This window comes from Nerophis ophidion, linkage group LG17, assembly GCF_033978795.1.
Source record: "Nerophis ophidion isolate RoL-2023_Sa linkage group LG17, RoL_Noph_v1.0, whole genome shotgun sequence".
Classification (NCBI taxonomy): Eukaryota; Metazoa; Chordata; class Actinopteri; order Syngnathiformes; family Syngnathidae; genus Nerophis; species Nerophis ophidion.
In genome coordinates this window covers 8,898,025-8,918,435 of record NC_084627.1, presented here as the reverse complement: position 1 = coordinate 8,918,435, position 20,411 = coordinate 8,898,025, and the positions used below count along the sequence as shown (strand labels likewise).

At 40.3% G+C, this 20,411-nt stretch overlaps 1 protein-coding gene across 2 annotated transcripts; it reads right to left on the bottom strand.

Moving 5' to 3' along the window:
* Window positions 1–316: 316 nt before the first annotated feature.
* LOC133535964 (creatine kinase S-type, mitochondrial-like) lies at window positions 317–20,122 on the bottom strand. 2 transcript variants are annotated; one of them, XM_061876064.1, is made up of 10 exons: window positions 19,957–20,122; window positions 13,454–13,630; window positions 10,438–10,636; window positions 10,278–10,373; window positions 9,986–10,207; window positions 3,708–3,793; window positions 3,246–3,369; window positions 3,020–3,154; window positions 592–717; window positions 317–520 (listed from the first exon to the last, which is right to left on the bottom strand). In XM_061876064.1, exons 2-10 carry the CDS (start codon window positions 13,600–13,602, stop codon window positions 404–406), a joined length of 1,254 nt encoding a protein of 417 aa, XP_061732048.1. In that variant the 5' UTR covers window positions 13,603–13,630; window positions 19,957–20,122; the 3' UTR covers window positions 317–403. The 2 variants fall into 2 exon arrangements, with proteins under 2 accessions (XP_061732048.1, XP_061732047.1); XM_061876063.1 differs by lacking the exon at window positions 3,708–3,793 and adding an exon at window positions 3,476–3,561 and having other exon boundaries at window positions 19,957–20,121.
* Between the last annotated feature and the right edge of the window lie 289 nt (window positions 20,123–20,411).

The following is a 20,411-nucleotide window of genomic DNA, read 5'->3' as shown; positions in this document are numbered from 1 at the left end:
TCTCCCTGCCCACTGGGTGTGAGTTTTCCTTGCCCTTTTGTGGGTTCTTCCGAGGATGTTGTAGTCGTAATGATTTGTGCAGTCCTTTGAGACATTTGTGATTTGGGGCTATATAAATAAACATTGATTGATTGATATCTGAGTCAGGTGCAGTCATCAAAAGAGCCACATCTGGATCTAGAGCCATAGGTTCCCTACCCCTGTTCTAGTGTCTCAGTAGAGAATCGCAGGTGATGCAAATAATGCATGTCTTTAAAAAATAAGAAGTCTGATCATCCTTGGTGCAGATGCAGCGAAGCACAGAAGAAGTCAAACATTGAATGATGATTTTACTTCTGCAGTTACAGTGAAACTTCTGAGGTAGAAAGAAGCGTGCCCTCAGTGCAAATCTACAGCAAAGGTCTTATTTACGGAACTGAGCGATGGGAGGCGGGACCTTGATGTCCTGGCCCTTCTCCAGCCTCTTCTCGCACTCGATCAGGTAGTTGACGCCGTCCACCAGCAGCTGGACCAGCTCCACCTGAGGCACGGCAGAAACAAGTCCGTGTACTTCTGTCCACGCGTCTGATCTCAAGACGGACGGACGCTCACCTCGGACTTGCCCAGACGGTCGTTGTTGGAGATGTCGAAGGTGTCGCCTGTGGCCGCGGTGTCCACGCCCCCCGTGCCCCTCTTCTGCAGCCTCAAGTTGTCCAGGATTTTAGAGAAGCGGGGATCCTGCAGGAGAATTTTCACACATGATCACGTGACCGAGTATTAACAACATTCCTACAAAGCAGTGATTCTTAGTTATCTTCGTTTTTTTTACTTAAAAGGTAATCATTTCATGTCAAGTCATCATTAAATCATATGTCAGAAGGCATTAATAAATCATCTTCTTTCCCAATACTTCTGTAACTGATAACTCAGCTCATTTCAAAATTAAATTTACAGCCCTGAAATCTTGTTATTGTTTTCATTTCGATGTCCCGCCCTCCACCGTTTGACCAATTAGTAAGTCCGTGAGCGTGTTACGTCCAGGTTGCCAGTTACGCACCGCCCTTTTTGTTTGGCTACTGCCACTGGTAAAGTTACTAAACATGTCAGACCTTAGTAGATCTAAAAGTTACCGTTCTCAACTTACTCATGACAAAGCCAGCAAAAAAAACAGGTTTTGTATCGGGGATGCATCGGGAAGATTAGATTAGATAGTACTTTATTCATTCCGTCAGGAGAGTTCCTTCAGGAAAACTAAAATTTTCAGCACAATCCCATTCAAGTTTAGACAAACATTACAGGGAGACAGAACAGGATCGCTGACGGGTCTGCCGGCTTCCAGCGCCCCTTACAAAAAAAGATGAGATAAAGGTAAACAAAGAGGGGGAGTGGGGGTGGGGGGGATGGGAGAAAAAAATAATAATAAAAAAATAGAAGATTAAAATAAAATAAAAAAAATCGGTCTTAGCCTGGGCCCTGGATGGAGACCATTGAAGATTTTTTCATCCGACGCCAAGCTTGCTCATTTCCTCCTTGATAGGTAAGTCAGGCATTTACGTTTTATTATTACTTGCAATAAATGGAAGTGGACATTTGGTATGTAAACTATATTATATTATTGATGTCTTTAATTCTTTTTATTTTATTATTATTTTGTTTTATTTTATTTATGTATTTTATTATTTTATGTTTTTATTGTTATTTGTTTTGTTTTATCGTATTTTATTGATGTCTTTTATTATTGTATTCAATCCAATCCAATCCACTTTATTTATATAGCACATTTAAACAACAATAACGTTTCCAAAGTGCTGCACAGCCACGTTGAAAACAATATTAAAAAAAAACAATATTATGCTCCACCAATGACTGAATAAAAACAAAAAATAAATAAATATAAAAACAATATAAAAAAACTATATAAAAAAAATATGATTAAAAACAATTTTAAAGGGTAAAATCAATTAAAAGAGTAAAATAGAAATCAAAGTGTATAAAAAACACAGAGGACCACACAACTCACGTAGTGTTAAAAGCCAAAGAATAAAAATGTATTCTATTCATTTTTTAAATTCTGTTTTATTGATGACTTTTATTATTTGAATTGTATGATTATTATTTGTTTGTTTTGTTTTATTCAATTTTATTGATGTATTTTATTTTTTATTATCATTTGTTTGTTTTGTTTTATTCTATTTTATTGATGTCTTTTACTATTTCTATTTTATTATTATTATTTGTTTGTTTTGTTTTATTCTATTTTATTGATGTCTTTTACTATTTTTATTTTATTATTATTATTTGTTTGTTTTGTTTTATTCTATTTTATTGACGTCTTTTATTCTTTTATTCTATTTTATTGATGTGTGTTATTGTCGTATTCTATAATTTATTTGTTTGATTCTATTTTATTGATGTCTTTTACTATTTTTATTTTATTATTATTATTTGTTTGTTTTGTTTTATTCTATTTTATTGACGTCTTTTATTCTTTAATTCTATTTTATTGATGTGTTTTATTGTCGTATTCTATAATTTATTTGTTTAATTCTATTTTATTGATGTATTTTATTATTTTTTTGTATTATTATTATTTGTTTGTTTTGTTTTGTTCCATTTTATTTATGTACTTTATTATTTTCTTTTTCTTATCATTTGTTTGGTTTTCATTATATATTTTTGATGTAATTTATGATATTATTATTAATTGTGCGTTTATTGTTCACTTGTTTCTTTTTAAATGCTTGTCATTTTATTACTGTTATTGTTTCTTTTTTTGGCGTGCTGCACTCTGGAGACAGTTTTGTTGTTAAAAAAGCGGGAGAAATAAAGAGGATTGGATCATTGATACTTGAGTGGGACCCAAGTCCTTCTTTAGTGGACAAATTGGGCCCCGAGGTCCAAAACGTTAAGAACCCCTGTTCTAGGGGACAGAATCCTTTTGTGCCCCCACAGAAATGAATATTTATTAATATCTCTGTATGTGTCAAGATGTACGCTATTACCTTTCACACAAAGACATCACGGCGTTGCCCAGACTTACCTTGCTGAGTTTGGGCAGGCGCACATGCACGCCCGCCCTGAGACCTGTGCCCAGATTGGACGGGCACGTGAGTACGTAGCCCAGATGTTCATTCCACATGAACTCCCAGCCTCTCTCCTGGATCAGTTGTTCCACCTGCAGGACACCACAGCAGGATCTTAGACGAAGTCTGCCTAGCAACACAAGATCTTTGGCAACGTTGCATTGACTTGTTCCTAAGGTGGACCTGTTTGAGTCCTCTGCAGAATCTCTCAAAGACCCTCTTCATGTTGCCGCCCTTCTCCATGGAGATGACTCGGGTGTGGTCCTCCTCGTTGATCCAGATCAGGAAGGTCTTCTCGTTGTTGTGCCTGAAGGGGGGACCAAAGAGGGGGGGGTGAGGACCACGCCACGTCCCGTCCTGTCAAGCTCTGGACCAGCAGGGTCCGGCACACGGCATGGTGACATGCGTCCTACCAGATGCCCCTGGCGTCAGGCCAGTCCCGGGCCATGAAGGCACACGTCAACAAGGGAGACACTGGCTTGTCAAACAGGAAGTGATCCTACAGGGTGTGTCGGGGGGGGGGGGGGGGGACACATGGAGGGTGGAAGAAGGATCAGGAAGGAGTCAAGGACGGCGGAACACTTGAGGCCCTAAAGTCCTAATCTTCTACGAAAAGGGGGAGTCGGTGGACAGGGTCGGCCTTACCAGATCCCCCTGGCATCGGGCCAGTCTCGGGCCATGAAGGCCGAGGTGAGTAAGGGAGACACGGGCTTGTCAAACAGGAAGTGGTCCTGATGGTGCACGGCAGCGTTGGATCAGAACACAAAAGTCACACACGTAGTCCACCGTGTAAAAAACACCAGAATTGCACGGCATTGAACAGCATTTTAGTGTACCCTTACAACAAAGGACTTTGAAAAATGATGATACGCTCTTACTTTGAAGTAATTAACTGTAATTTCAAAGTAAAATGCCGAGTCCTCTGTAATATGTTGTGGCAAAATTGATATTTTAGTCATTTCTTGTGTATCAAGTTGAGACTAAGTGCTTAAGTGTGTTGCTCCGTCCTCGCTGCATCAAAAATAAGAGACTTTTATGCCACTCATACATTCCTGAAGCCCACGGGAGACATGGACAAAGTTTATCTTCCACCTACACGAGACTGATGTGATGTTAGAACATCACTCATTCCTGTTCTGTTGTTTAAAGGTTGCTCTTAAAAAGTTTGGTCTTCACGATTGATACCGCCTTTCCCCATGTTTAATTAAAACATTCCTGTTTTTGCTAAAATCACAATCAAATAAAGTTTATTTTACTCATTCTTCCTTCCCCCTCTCTAATGAAGTGGCCGTACTACTGCCCCCATGTGGCCAAAAGAGGAACTTATTTAGGTAGACTGTGTACCTAATGAAGTGGCCGTACTACTGCCCCCATGTGGCCAAAAGAGCAACCTATTTAGGTAGACTGTGTACCTAATGAAGTGGCCGTACTACTGCCCCCATGTGGCCAAAAGAGGAACTTATTTAGGTAGACTGTGTACCTAATGAAGTGGCCGTACTACTGCCCCCATGTGGCCAAAAGAGGAACTTATTTAGGTAGACTGTGTACCTAATGAAGTGGCCGTACTACTGCCCCCATGTGGCCAAAAGAGGAAATTATTTGGGTAGACTGTGTACCTAATGAAGTGGCCGTACTACTGCCCCCATGTGGCCAAAAGAGGAACTTATTTAGGTAGACTGTGTACCTAATGAAGTGGCCGTACTACTGCCCCCATGTGGCCAAAAAAGTAACTTATTTGGGCGGACTGTGTACCTAATGAAGTGGCCGTACTACTGCCCCCATGTGGCCAAAAGAGGAACTTATTTCGGTAGACTGTGTACCTAATGAAGTGGCCGTACTACTGCCCCCATGTGGCCAAAAGAGGAACTTATTTAGGTAGACTGTGTACCTAATGAAGTGGCCTCACTACTGCCCCCATGTGGCCAAAAGAGGAACTTATTTAGGTAGACTGTGTACCTAATGAAGTGGCCGTACTACTGCCCCCATGTGGCCAAAAGAGGAACTTATTTGGGTGGACTGTGTACCCAATGAATTGGCCGTACTACTGCCCCCATGTGGCCAAAAGAGGAACTTATTTAGGTAGACTGTGTACCTAATGAAGTGGCCGTACAACTGCCCCCATGTGGCCAAAAGAGGAACTTATTTAGGTAGACTGTGTACCTAATGAAGTGGCCGTACTACTGCCCCCATGTGGCGAAAAAGAGGAACTTATTCAGGTAGACTGTGTACCTAATGAAGTGGCCTCACTACTGCCTCCATGTGGCCAAAAGAGGAACTTATTTAGGTAGACTGTGTACCTAATGAAGTGGCCGTACTACTGCCCCCATGTGGCCAAAAGATTAACTTATTTAGGTAGACTGTGTACCTAATGAAGTGGCCGTACTACTGCCCCCATGTGGCCAAAAACGCAACTTATTTAGATAGACTGTGTACCTAATGAAGTGGCCGTACTACTGCCCCCATGTGGCCAAAAGAGGAACTTATTTAGGTAGACTGTGTACCTAATGAAGTGGCCTCACTACTGCCCCCATGTGGCCAAAAGAGGAACTTATTTAGGTAGACTGTGTACCTAATGAAGTGGCCGTACTACTGCCCCCATGTGGCCAAAATAGGAACTTATTTAGGTAGGCTGTGTACCTAATGAAGTGGCCGCACTACTGCCCCCATGTGGCCAAAAGAGGAACTTATTTAGGTAGACTGTGTACCTAATGAAGTGGCCTCACTACTGCCCCCATGTGGCCAAAAGAGGAACTTCTTTAGGTAGACTGTGTACCTAATGAAGTGGCCGTACTACTGCCCCCATGTGGCCAAAATAGGAACTTATTTAGGTAGACTGTGTACCTAATGAAGTGGCCGTACTACTGCCCCCATGTGGCCAAAAGAGGAACTTATTTGGGTAGACTGTGTACCTAATGAAGTGGCCGTACTACTGCCCCCATGTGGCCAAAAAAGCAACTTATTTAGGTACACTGTGTACCTAATGAAGTGGCCGTACTACTGCCCCCATGTGGCCAAAAGAGGAACTTATTTAGGTAGACTGTGTACCTAATGAAGTGGCCGTACTACTGCCCCCATGTGGCCAAAAGAGGAACTTATTTAGGTAGATTGTGTACCTAATGAAGTGGCTGTACTACTGCCCCCATGTGGCCAAAAGAGGAACTTATTTGGGTAGACTGTGTACCTAATGAAGTGGCCGTACTACTGCCCCCATGTGGCCAAAAGAGGAACTTCTTTGGGTAGACTGTGTACCTAATGAAGTGGCCATACTACTGCCCCCATGTGGCCAAAAGAGGAACTTATTTGGGTAGACTGTGTACCTAATGAAGTGGCCGTACTACTGCCCCCATGTGGCCAAAAGAGGAACTTCTTTGGGTAGACTGTGTACCTAATGAAGTGGCCATACTACTGCCCCCATGTGGCCAAAAGAGGAACTTATTTGGGTAGACTGTGTACCTAATGAAGTGGCCGTACTACTGCCCCCATGTGGCCAAAAGAGGAACTTATTTGGGTAGACTGTGTACCTAATGAAGTGGCCGTACTACTGCCCCCATGTGGCCAAAAGAGGAACTTATTTGGGTAGACTGTGTACCTAATGAAGTGGCTGTACTACTGCCCCCATGTGGCCAAAAGAGGAACTAAATTAGGTAGACTGTGTACCTAATGAAGTGGCCGTACTACTGCCCCCATGTGGCCAAAAGAGGAACTTCTTTAGGTAGACTGTGTACCTAATGAAGTGGCCGTACTACTGCCCCCATGTGGCCAAAAGAGGAACTTATTTGGGTAGACTGTGTACCTAATGAAGTGGCCGTACTACTGCCCCCATGTGGCCAAAAGAGGAACTTCTTTGGGTAGACTGTGTACCTAATGAAGTGGCCATACTACTGCCCCCATGTGGCCAAAAGAGGAACTTATTTGGGTAGACTGTGTACCTAATGAAGTGGCCGTACTACTGCCCCCATGTGGCCAAAAGAGGAACTTATTTGGGTAGACTGTGTACCTAATGAAGTGGCCGTACTACTGCCCCCATGTGGCCAAAAGAGGAACTTATTTGGGTAGACTGTGTACCTAATGAAGTGGCTGTACTACTGCCCCCATGTGGCCAAAAGAGGAACTAAATTAGGTAGACTGTGTACCTAATGAAGTGGCCGTACTACTGCCCCCATGTGGCCAAAAGAGGAACTTCTTTAGGTAGACTGTGTACCTAATGAAGTGGCCGTACTACTGCCCCCATGTGGCCAAAAGAGGAACTTATTTAGGTAGACTGTGTACCTAATGAAGTGGCCGTACTACTGCCCCCATGTGGCCAAAAAAGGAACTTATTTGGGCGGACTGTGTACCTAATGAAGTGGCCGTACTACTGCCCCCATGTGGCTAAAAGAGGAACTTATTTAGGTAGACTGTGTACCTAATGAAGTGGCCGTACTACTGCCCCCATGTGGCTAAAAGAGGAACTTATTTAGGTAGACTGTGTACCTAATGAAGTGGCCATACTACTGCCCCCATGTGGCTAAAAGAGGAACTTATTTAGGTAGACTGTGTACCTAATGAAGTGGCCATACTACTGCCCCCATGTGGCTAAAAGAGGAACTTATTTAGGTAGACTGTGTACCTAATGAAGTGGCCGTACTGCTGCCCCCATGTGGCGAAAAAGAGGAACTTATTCAGGTTGACTGTGTACCTAATGAAGTGGCCGTATTACTGCCCCCATGTGGCCAAAAGAGGAACTTATTTGGGTGGACTGTGTACCTAATGAAGTGGCCGTACTACTGCCCCCATGTGGCCAAAAAAGGAACTTATTTGGGCGGACTGTGTACCTAATGAAGTGGCCGTACTACTGCCCCCATGTGGCCAAAAAAGGAACTTATTTGGGCGGACTGTGTACCTAATGAAGTGGCCGTACTACTGCCCCCATGTGGCCAAAAGAGGAACTTATTTAGGTAGACTGTGTACCTAATGAAGTGGCCGTACTACTGCCCCCATGTGGCCAAAAGAGGAACTTATTTAGGTAGACTGTGTACCTAATGAAGTGGCCTCACTACTGCCCCCATGTGGCCAAAAGAGGAACTTATTTAGGTAGACTGTGTACCTAATGAAGTGGCCGTACTACTGCCCCCATGTGGCCAAAAGAGGAACTTATTTAGGTAGACTGTGTACCTAATGAAGTGGCCGTACTACTGCCCCCATGTGGCCAAAAGAGGGGCTTATTTAGGTAGACTGTGTACCTAATGAAGTGGCCACACTACTGCCCCCATGTGGCCAAAAGAGGAACTTATTTAGGTAGACTGTGTACCTAATGAAGTGGCCGTACTACTGCCCCCATGTGGCCAAAAGAGGAACTTCTTTCGGTAGACTGTGTACCTAATGAAGTTGCTGTACTACTGCCCCCATGTGGCCAAAAGAGGAACTAATTTAGGTAGACTGTGTACCTAATGAAGTGGCCTCACTACTGCCCCCATGTGGCCAAAAGAAGAACTTATTTAGGTAGACTGTGTACCTAATGAAGTGGCCTCACTACTGCCCCCATGTGGCCAAAAGAAGAACTTATTTAGGTAGACTGTGTACCTAATGAAGTGGCTGTACTACTGCCCCCATGTGGCCAAAAGAGGAACTTATTTAGGTAGACTGTGTACCTAATGAAGTGGCCGTACTACTGCCCCCATGTGGCCAAAAGAGGAACTTATTCAGGCGGACTGTGTACCTAATGAAGTGGCCGTACTACTGACCCCATGTGGCCAAAAGAGGAACTTATTTAGGTAGACTGTGTACCTAATGAAGTGGCCGCACTACTGCCCCCATGTGGCCAAAAGAGGAACTTCTTCGGGTAGACTGTGTACCTAATGAAGTGGCCGTACTACTGCCCCCATGTGGCCAAAAGAGGAACTTATTTAGGTAGACTGTGTACCTAATGAAGTGGCCGTACTACTGCCCCCATGTGGCCAAAAGAGGAACTTATTCAGGCGGACTGTGTACCTAATGAAGTGGCCGTACTACTTCCCCCATGTGGCCAAAAGAGGAACTTATTTAGGTAGACTGTGTACCTAATGAAGTGGCCGCACTACTGCCCCCATGTGGCCAAAAGATGAACTTCTTCGGGTAGACTGTGTACCTAATGAAGTGGCCGTACTACTGCCCCCATGTGGCCAAAAGAGGAACTTATTCAGGCGGACTGTGTACCTAATGAAGTGGCCGTACTACTGCCCCCATATGGCCAAAATAGGAACTTATTCAGGTAGATTGTGTACCTAATGAAGTGGCCGTACTACTGCCCCCATGTGGCCAAAAGAGAAACCAATTTAGGTAGATTGTGTACCTAATGAAGTGGCCGTACTACTGCCCCCATGTGGCCAAAAGTGGAACTTATTTAGGTAGACTGTGTACCTAATGACGTGGCCGTACTACTGCCCCCATGTGGCCAAAAGAGAAACCAATTTGGGTAGACTGTGTACCTAATGAAGTGGCCGTACTACTGCCCCCATGTGGCCAAAAGAGGAACTTATTTAGGTAGACTGTGTACCTAATGAAGTGGCCGTACTACTGCCCCCATGTGGCCAAAAGTGGAACTTATTTAGGTAGACTGTGTACCTAATGACGTGGCCGTACTACTGCCCCCATGTGGCCAAAAGAGGAACTTATTTAGGTAGACTGTGTACCTAATGAAGTGGCCGTACTACTGCCCCCATGTGGCCAAAAGAGAAACCAATTTGGGTAGACTGTGTACCTAATGAAGTGGCCGTACTACTGCCCCCATGTGGCCAAAAGAGAAACCAATTCAGGTAGACTGTGTACCTAATGAAGTGGCCGTACTACTGCCCCCATGTGGCCAAAAGAGGAACTTCTTTAGGTAGACTGTGTACCTAATGAAGTGGCCGTACTACTGCCCCCATGTGGCCAAAAGAGGAACTTCTTTGGGTGGATATTCTTACATCAATCAGCTGCTGCTGCTCCTGCTCCGTCATCTCCCCCAGGCTGTAGTATCGCCCCGCCAGGTCGCCCTTCAGGCCTGCCAAGGCCGTCACCGCCACACGCTCCACCTCCCGACGCTCCGCCCGCGTGCAGGCGGGCGGCAGGCTGAGTCCGCGAATGCTGCGGCCGGTGCGGACGCGCGAGGACAGCACGTAGTTCTCATCAAACATGCCGTTGGTCAGCTGGCGGAGAAGAGAGCGCGGTTGTGAGCGGCGAGGGGTGGGGGGGGGTAAAGGGGCGTGGTCACGGCACCTTGGAGGAGTCCAGGTCGGTGGGGTGGGTCATGGTCTTGGGGTCGTAGCCGTTGTGGCGGTCCTTGATGATGGGGTCAAAGAGCTCGGCGAAGACCTGAAGCAGGAAGCAGCATGTGTTGAAGCAGGAAGCCCACAGGTGACCTTTCACCTCCCTGTACCTCATAGCTCTCCTCGTCTCCCGCCACGCAGCCCACCGTCTTGATGAAAGGATGCCCCGGGTTGTCCACCCCGGTCTGGATGCACTGGTCCAAGGTCCAGTTGTTGGGGGTCAATCTGTCCCTCAGCTTTGCGTAAATGGCGGGCGTCAAAGCCGCCGCCATGCAGTTGTTGTGTTTGCGGAGGTCGGGAAAGTCAGAGCTGCAAAGGTGGGGAGATTGGGCAGAGGGGGGGGGGGGGGGGGGGGTGGGAAAATGAAATCTGAGAAGGTCACAGCAAGACTTTCACACCAGGACATCATCAACACTGCCCCTTCATTAGGTACACCTGTCAAATACTTAAAGGCCTACTGAAAGCCACTACTAGCGACCACGCAGTCTGATAGTTTATATATCAATGATGAAATATTAACGGTTAGTTTAATAAATTGCAATTTTAAATTTCGCGCGGAAGTATCCTGCTAAAACGTCGCGGTATGATGACACGTGCGCGTGACGTCACGCATTGTAGAGGACATCTTGTTCCAGGACCGTTCCCAGCTATAAGTCGTCTGTTTCCATCGCATAATTCCACACTATTCTGGACATCTGTGTTGCTGAATTTTTTGCAATTTGTTCAATGAATAATGGAGACGTCAAAGAAGAAAGCTGTAGGTGGGAAGCGGTGTATTGCGGCCGCCTTTAGCGACACAAACACAGCAGGTGTTTCATTGTTTACATTACCGTACACAGCTATAAGTTGTCTGTTTCCATCGCATAATTCCACACTATTCTGGACATCTGTGTTGCTGAGTTTTTTGCAATCTGTTCAATGAATAATGGAGATGTCAAAGAAGAAAGCTGTAAGTGGGAAGCGGTGTATTGCAGCCGCCTTTAGCGACACAAACACAGCAGGTGTTTCATTGTTTACATTACCGTACACAGCTATAAGTCGTCTGTTTCCATCGCATAATTCCACACTATTCTGGACATCTGTGTTGCTGAATTTTTTGCAATTTTTTCAATGAATAATGGAGACGTCAAAGAAGAAAGCTGTAGGTGGGAAGCGGTGTATTGCGGCCGCCTTTAGCGACACAAACACAGCAGGTGTTTCATTGTTTACATTACCGTACACAGCTATAAGTCGTCTGTTTCCATCACATAATTCCACAGTATTCTGGACATCTGTGTTGCTGAATCTTTTGCAATTTGTTCAATGAATAATGGAGACGTCAAAGAAGAAAGCTGTAGGTGGGAAGCGGTGTATTGCAGCCGCCTTTAGCGACACAAACACAGCAGGTGTTTCATTGTTTACATTACCGTACACAGCTATAAGTCGTCTGTTTCCATCGCATAATTCCACACTATTCTGGACATCTGTGTTGCTGAATTTTTTGCAATCTGTTCAATGAATAATGGAGATGTCAAAGAAGAAAGCTGTAGGTGGGAAGCGGTGTATTGCGGCCGCCTTTAGCGACACAAACACAGCAGGTGTTTCATTGTTTACATTACCGTACACAGCTATAAGTCGTCTGTTTCCATCGCAAAATTCCACACTATTCTGGGCATCTGTGTTGCTGAATTTTTTGCAATTTTTTCAATGAATAATGGAGACGTCAAAGAAGAAAGCTGTAGGTGGGAAGCGGTGTATTGCAGCCGCCTTTAGCGACACAAACACAGCAGGTGTTTCATTGTTTACATTACCGTACACAGCTATAAGTCGTCTGTTTCCATCGCATAATTCCACACTATTCTGGTCATCTGTGTTGCTGAATTTTTTGCAATCTGTTCAATGAATAATGGAGATGTCAAAGAAGAAAGCTGTAGGTGGGAAGCGGTGTATTGCGGCCGCCTTTAGCGACACAAACACAGCAGGTGTTTCATTGTTTACATTACCGTACACAGCTATAAGTCGTCTGTTTCCATCGCAAAATTCCACACTATTCTGGGCATCTGTGTTGCTGAATTTTTTGCAATTTTTTCAATGAATAATGGAGACGTCAAAGAAGAAAGCTGTAGGTGGGAAGCGGTGTATTGCAGCCGCCTTTAGCGACACAAACACAGCAGGTGTTTCATTGTTTACATTACCGTACACAGCTATAAGTCGTCTGTTTCCATCGCATAATTCCACACTATTCTGGTCATCTGTGTTGCTGAATTTTTTGCAATCTGTTCAATGAATAATGGAGACGTCAAAGAAGAAAGCTGTAGGTGGGAAGCGGTGTATTGCGGCCGCCTTTAGCGACACAAACACAGCCGGTGTTTCATTGTTTACATTCCCGAAAGATGACGGTGAAGCGTTACTATGGAACAGAGCGGTCAAGCGAACACGGTTGGATTGGACTACACACACAAAGTACAGTGTATTATGCAGCGACCATTTCGAAAGATCTTGTTTCAAAGAGGGTCCCTTGCGAAGGGCAGAGATGGGCATCGCCACCACCCGTCGACTGGTGCTGAAGAAAGGTGCAGGTTGTACAGGTACGACCATATAATCTCACTAAAACACTAGTAACACAATAAGCAGGTAAGGGATTTTCCAGAATTATCCTAGTAAATGTGTCTAATAAAATCTGAATCGCTCCCACTGTATAGTCTTTTTTTTCTAGTCCTTCACTCTCACTTTCCTCATCCACTAATCTTTCATCCTCGCTCAAATTAATGTGAAAATCGTCGCTTTCTCGGTCTGAATCGCTCTAACTGCTGGTGGCCATGATTGTAAACAATGTTCAGATGTGAGGAGCTCCACAACCCGTGATGTCACGCGCACATCGTCCGCTACTTCCGGTACAGGCAAGGCTTTTTTATTAGCGACCAAAAGTTGCGAACTTTATCATCGATGTTCTCTACTAAATCCTTTCAGCAAAAATATGGCAATATGGCGAAATGATGAAGTATGACACATAGAATGGAGCTGCTATCCCCGTTTAAATAAGAACATCTCATTTCAGCAGGCCTTTAAAGTGTAAAAGTAAGTGCTGCGTCGTCATGTGATCATCAGGACACTCATGGCTAATTCTTCAAAAAAGGAGGTTCTCACCTGGGAGGGAAGAGCTTCGTCTTGGCTTCCGCCGCCAAACTGCCGCTGTCACTCAGCAGGAAGCCCGTGGCCAGGCTGCCCGCCCCCAGGGTGGCCAGCAGGGCGGCGGTGTTGCGGCCAGTGACCACGCGTGTGAAAGTGTTCGCCATCTCGGTGTCGAGGTTCGGAGTGAAGGAGCTTGAGCGGGAAAAGGAAGCAAAAGTGATCCAAATCGGATTGGTGAAAGAGGCTTGAGTCGCCATGGCAACCGACTGTACAGGTGGACACGTGTTACACGCGTGTGGGAAGTGTTGGGACTTGAACCGCGGGTGTGGTGTCATGTGCAGGCGGAGGGGGGAAAGGATGGAGGGAAACTTTTTAGTAGTCCTCCTTCGCTGAGAAACATTTGGACACGTCTGACTTGGACCATCCAACTCATTCCTGTCTCATTTACCCCCCAAAGATCGATTTGCATACACAAAAAAAAGTTGTAACCGAGAATAATTTGAAAAGAAAAAGCCAGAATTAAAGAAACACAAATAATTTGCAAACAAAACAGACGAAAAAAATTTTTTGCTACCCAAAAACGATTACCAAACAAAAAACACCCATTTGCCGTAAAACGATTGGCAAACAAAACAAAGGAATGTCACCGAAAATCGATTTGCTATATAAAAAAAAACTATTCACAACAAAAATTAGGATCTGCAAAGAAAAAAAATGATTATAACAAAAAAAAGGATTTATAACCTCTCAATAAACATTTTTGCAACCAAATACATAATTTTCCATTAAAAAAATATTTGTAGCCAGAAAATATATATATATATATATTTTGAACGAAAACCCCCAAAAATTTGCAAACAATAGAAAGTTTGTAAAAAAAAAAGATTCGCAACCAAAAAAAAAAATTTGCAAACTGAAGAAATGATTTACAACCACAAAACTACCAGCAAACCCACAAAAACAATTCTAAAAAAAAAAAAAAAAACGATTTTTAACCTCTCAAAAAACTTTCTGCAACCGACTACAATGTATGCCATTAAAACAATATTTGTAACCCAAAACAAAAATGCAACCAGAAATTTAAAAAAAAACAACGATTTGCTCCAAAAAAGTTGCCACCCAAAAAAAAAATGTTACACAAAAAGCCTGAATTGAAACACAAAAGATTTGCAAACAAAAGACACGATTTGCATCCCAAAAAAATAATTTGCTAACAAAAAAATAACGATTAGCTACCAAAAATTGATTACCGGTAAAAAAAAAAACACCTGTTTGTCGTAAAACAATTTGCAAACAAAACGGTCGCCACCGAAAATTGATTTGCTATACAAAAAAATAAAAAATTTAAAACCAAAAAAAGATTAGCAACAAAAATTACGATTTGCAAACAAAGAAAACGATTTCAACCCAAAAAAAAGGATTTATAAACCCTCAATAAAACTTTTTGCAACCAAATACATCATTTTCCATTAAAAAAATATTTGTAGCCAGAAATAAAAACAAACTTATATTTTGAACGAAAACCAAAATCGATTTGAAAAACAATAGAAAGTTTGCTAAAATAAAAAAAAAGATTCGCAACCAAAAAAAAAATATTTGCAAACTGAAGAAATGATTTACAACCACAAAACTACCAGCAAACCCACAAAAACAATTCTAAAAAAAAAAAAAAAAACGATTTTTAACCTCTCAAAAAACTTTCTGCAACCGACTACAATGTATGCCATTAAAACAATATTTGTAACCCAAAACAAAAATGCAACCAGAAATTTAAAAAAAAACAACGATTTGCTCCAAAAAAGTTGCCACCCAAAAAAAAAATGTTAAACAAAAAGCCTGAATTGAAACACAAAAGATTTGCAAACAAAAGACACGATTTGCATCCCAAAAAAATAATTTGCTAACAAAAAAATAACGATTAGCTACCAAAAATTGATTACCGGTAAAAAAAAAAACACCTGTTTGTCGTAAAACAATTTGCAAACAAAACGGTCGCCACCGAAAATTGATTTGCTATACAAAAAAATAAAAAATTTAAAACCAAAAAAAGATTAGCAACAAAAATTACGATTTGCAAACAAAGAAAACGATTTCAACCCAAAAAAAAGGATTTATAAACCCTCAATAAAACTTTTTGCAACCAAATACATCATTTTCCATTAAAAAAATATTTGTAGCCAGAAATAAAAACAAACTTATATTTTGAACGAAAACCAAAATCGATTTGAAAAACAATAGAAAGTTTGCTAAAATAAAAAAAAAGATTCGCAACCAAAAAAAAAATATTTGCAAACTGAAGAAATGATTTACAACCAAAAAACTACCAGCAAACCCACAAAAACAATTCTAAAAAAAAAAAAAAAAAACGATTTTTAACCTCTCAAAAAAACTTTCTGCAACCAACTACAATGTTTGCCATTAAAACAATATTTGTAACCCAAAACAAAAATGCAACCAGAAATTTAAAAAAAAAACGATTTGCTCCAAAAAAGTTGCCACCAAAAAAAAAATGTTAAACAAAAAGCCTGAATTGAAACACAAAAGATTTGCAAACAAAAGACACGATTTGCATCCCAAAAAAATCATCTGCTAACAAAAAAATAACGATTAGCTACCAAAAATTGATTACCAGTATAAAAAAACACCTGTTTGTCGTAAAACGATTTGCAAACAAAACAAACGAATGCCACCGAAAAACGATTTGCTATATAAAAAAAAACTATTCACAACAAAAATTAGGATCTGCAAAGAAAAAAAATTATTATAACAAAAAAGGATTTATAACCTCTCAATAAAACTTTTTGCAACCAAATACATCATTTTCCATTAAAAAACTATTTGTAGCCAGAAAAAAATATATATATATATTTTGAACGAAAACCCCCAAAAATTTGCAAACAATAGAAAGTTTGTAAAAAAAAAAAAGATTCGCAACCAAAAAAAATATTTGCAAACTGAAGAAATGATTTACAACCAAAAAACTACCAGCAAACCCACAAAAACAATTCTAAAAAAAAAAAAAAAAAACGATTTTTAACCTCTCAAAAAAACTTTCTGCAACCAACTACAATGTTTGCCATTAAAACAATATTTGTAACCCAAAACAAAAATGCAACCAGAAATTTAAAAAAAAAACGATTTGCTCCAAAAAAGTTGCCACCAAAAAAAAAATGTTAAACAAAAAGCCTGAATTGAAACACAAAAGATTTGCAAACAAAAGACACGATTTGCATCCCAAAAAAATCATCTGCTAACAAAAAAATAACGATTAGCTACCAAAAATTGATTACCAGTATAAAAAAACACCTGTTTGTCGTAAAACGATTTGCAAACAAAACAAACGAATGCCACCGAAAAACGATTTGCTATATAAAAAAAAACTATTCACAACAAAAATTAGGATCTGCAAAGAAAAAAAATTATTATAACAAAAAAGGATTTATAACCTCTCAATAAAACTTTTTGCAACCAAATACATCATTTTCCATTAAAAAACTATTTGTAGCCAGAAAAAAATATATATATATATTTTGAACGAAAACCCCCAAAAATTTGCAAACAATAGAAAGTTTGTAAAAAAAAAAAAGATTCGCAACCAAAAAAAATATTTGCAAACTGAAGAAATGATTTACAACCAAAAAACTACCAGCAAACCCACAAAAACAATTCTAAAAAAAAAAAAAAAAAACGATTTTTAACCTCTCAAAAAACTTTCTGCAACCAACTACAATGTTTGCCATTAAAACAATATTTGTAACCCAAAACAAAAATGCAACCAGAAATTTAAAAAAAAACCGATTTGCTCCAAAAAAGTTGCCACCAAAAAAAAAAATGTTACACAAAAAGCCTGAATTGAAACACAAAAGATTTGCAAACAAAAGACACGATTTGCATCCCAAAAAAATCATTTGCTAACAAAAAAATAACGATTAGCTACCAAAAATTGATTACCGGTAAAAAAAAACACCTGTTTGTCGTAAAACGATTTGCAAACAAAACAAAGGAATGCCACCGAAAATCGATTTGCTATATAAAAAAAAAACTATTCACAACAAAAATTAGGATCTGCAAAGAAAAAAAATTATTATAACAAAAAAAAGGATTTATAACCTCTCAATAAACATTTTTGCAACCAAATACATAATTTTCCATTAAAAAAATATTTGTAGCCAGAAAAAAAATATATATATATATTTTGAACGAAAACCCCCAAAAATTTGCAAACAATAGAAAGTTTGTAAAAAAAAAGATTCGCAACCAAAAAAAAAAATTTGCAAACTGAAGAAATGATTTACAACCAAAAAACTACCAGCAAACCCACAAAAACAATTCTAAAAAAAAAAAAAAAAAACGATTTTTAACCTCTCAAAAAAACTTTCTGCAACCGACTACAATGTTTGCCATTAAAACAATATTTGTAACCCAAAACAAAAATGCAACCAGAAATTTAAAAAAAAAAAACGATTTGCTCCAAAAAAGTTGCCACCAAAAAAAAAATGTTAAACAAAAAGCCTGAATTGAAACACAAAAGATTTGCAAACAAAAGACACGATTTGCATCCCCCCAAAAATAATCTGCTAACAAAAAAATAACGATTAGCTTCCAAAAATTGATTACCAATAAAAAAAAAACACCTGTTTGTCGTAAAACGATTTGCAAACAAAACAAACGGTCGCCACCGAAAATTGATTTGTTATACAAAAAAAAAAAAAATTTACAACCAAAAAAATATTTGCAACAAAAATTACGATTTGCAAACAAAGAAAACGATTCTAACCAAAAAAAAAAGGATTTATAAACCCTCAATAAAACTTTTTGCAACCAAATACATAATTTGCCATTAAAACATTTTTTATAACCAGAAATGAAAATAAACTTATTATTATGAACGATTTGCAAAGAAAAGAAACAGTTTGCTAGCAAAACAATTTACAACAGAAAAAATAAAAATTTCGCAACCAAAAAAAAAAACTTTTTCCAAACTAAAGAAACAATTTACAACCAAAAAACTACCTGCAACCCCCAAAAACGATTCTACGGAGCCCCTAAAGGGACATGGGGAGTTTTAAAAAATATTTTTAAGATTTGTAACTCATGCTCACCAAGTACATATAAAAAATATATATATATATCCATCCATCCATCCATTTTCTACCGCTTATTCCCTTTCGGGGTCGTATACATATATATATTTTTTTTGCCCCATATCCCTCTAGGGGCTATGTACAATTCTAACCAAAATGAAAATAAAAATATCAATAGATTTTTAAACCCTCAAAAAACCTTTTTGTAACCCAAAATTACAATTTGCAACCCCAAAAAAATTATTTGCTACCTAAAAACGATTTACAACTAAAAAAAACTAAACGATTTGCAACCAAAAAAAACTTATCTGCAGTAAATCGATTTGCCAATAAAACAAACGAATGCCACTAGAAATCGATTTGCTATACAACAACAAAAAATCTATTTACAACCAAAAAAAGATTTGCAAATAAAAATTTGGATTTGCAAACAAAGAAAACGATTCTAACCAAAAAATAGATTTATAACCCCTCAAAAAAAGTTTTTGCAACCAAATACATAATTTGCCATTAAAAAACTATTTATAACCAGAAATATATTAAAAAAAACAGATATGTTCAATGAAAATCAAAAACTATATGCAAACAAAAGAAACAGTTTGCAACAATTTAAACCAAAAAAACGATTTAAAGAAACTATTTCCAAACACAAAACTTCCTGCCACCCCCCCCCCCCCCCAAAAAAAGAAAGATTTTTAACCCCTCCAAAAAAAATTCTGCAACCAAATAAAATGTTTGCCATTAAAAAAATATTTCTAACCCAAAATTACGATTGGTAACCAAAATCAAAAATGCAACCAGGAATAAAACGGACAAAAAAACCTGATCTAAAACAAAAAATATATATTTTTTGCATTCAAATCCATTTTTTGGTTTGCAAATCTTTTTTTCTATTCGATTGTCACATTTTTCTCCAAACTCTCTTCAGACTTTTACCTGACAGGTGGTCAAGGAGCGTTGCTAACGAGCTTAGTGTGACGGACGCCGTCAGCCTCCTCTAATCACACTAGTGGCACGTAGGCAAGGGGTGAGTGGCGGGTGGTGGGCGTGGAGGTGTGGCAGGACTAAACACACATCTATATTGGTCCCGCTCCTTGATGGTAATTTTAGATGATCACAGGACTATTGTGCCAAGACTGGACTCCGGCCAGGACAGGGTCTCAGCTCAGGGGACATTCTGGTCACAGGACCCAAGTGGGTCCAGCAGGACAAGAGTAGACTGGATCACTAAGTAATGGTCTTAATAGTCTTAATGGTCTTAATGGTCTTAATCCCCCCTGTCCCCCATCCTGACCGGCCGGTGACCTTTCACCTCCCAGCACGTCCTCTCCAGAGGACACCAGCAACACCTCACAAAGGTGACATGAAAGTAAAGACAACTTGACCTTCCTGCAAAAAAAAAGCACAAAATAGAAGAAGAATGACGCACATTACCTGTCCAGACGCTGCTCTGCCTTCAACGTCGCCTCTTAATGAGCTTTACACGCTGGACTCACAGCAGGCTCCGCCCCATCATGTGACATTTCAACTGGCGGCCAATCATAAGTTCACAGACTCGCTGTCAGCAGTTACCTACTTTTCTTTTACACACACACACACACATACACAAAGGTCAAATGTGTTTTGTCATTGTTGTTTGATGTGGGTTTACAGTGCGGCGCATATTTGTAACAATGTTAAAGTTTTTTATACGGCCACCCTCAGTGTGACCTGTATGGCTGTTGACCAAGTATGTGTTTGTGAAAGCCGCATATATTATGTGACTTGGTAAGCACACTGTTTGTATGGAGGAAAAGAGGAGGTGACGACATGTTGTAGACCAGGGGTAGGGAACCTAGGGCTCTAGAGCCAGATGTGGCTCTTTTGATGACTGCATCTGGCTCTCGGAT

Coding starts and splice junctions, on each gene's coding strand:
- LOC133535964 (XM_061876064.1), bottom strand. CDS start 13,602: ATGGCGAACACTTTCACACGCGTGGTCACTGGCCGCAACACCGCCGCC. Junction 3,794..9,985: donor AGCAGCAGCAGCTGATTGAT/GTAAGAATATCC, acceptor GTGCACCATCAG/GACCACTTCCTGTTTGACAA. Junction 3,370..3,707: donor CCCGATGCCAGGGGGATCTG/GTAAGGCCGACC, acceptor TCCCCCCTTCAG/GCACAACAACGAGAAGACCT.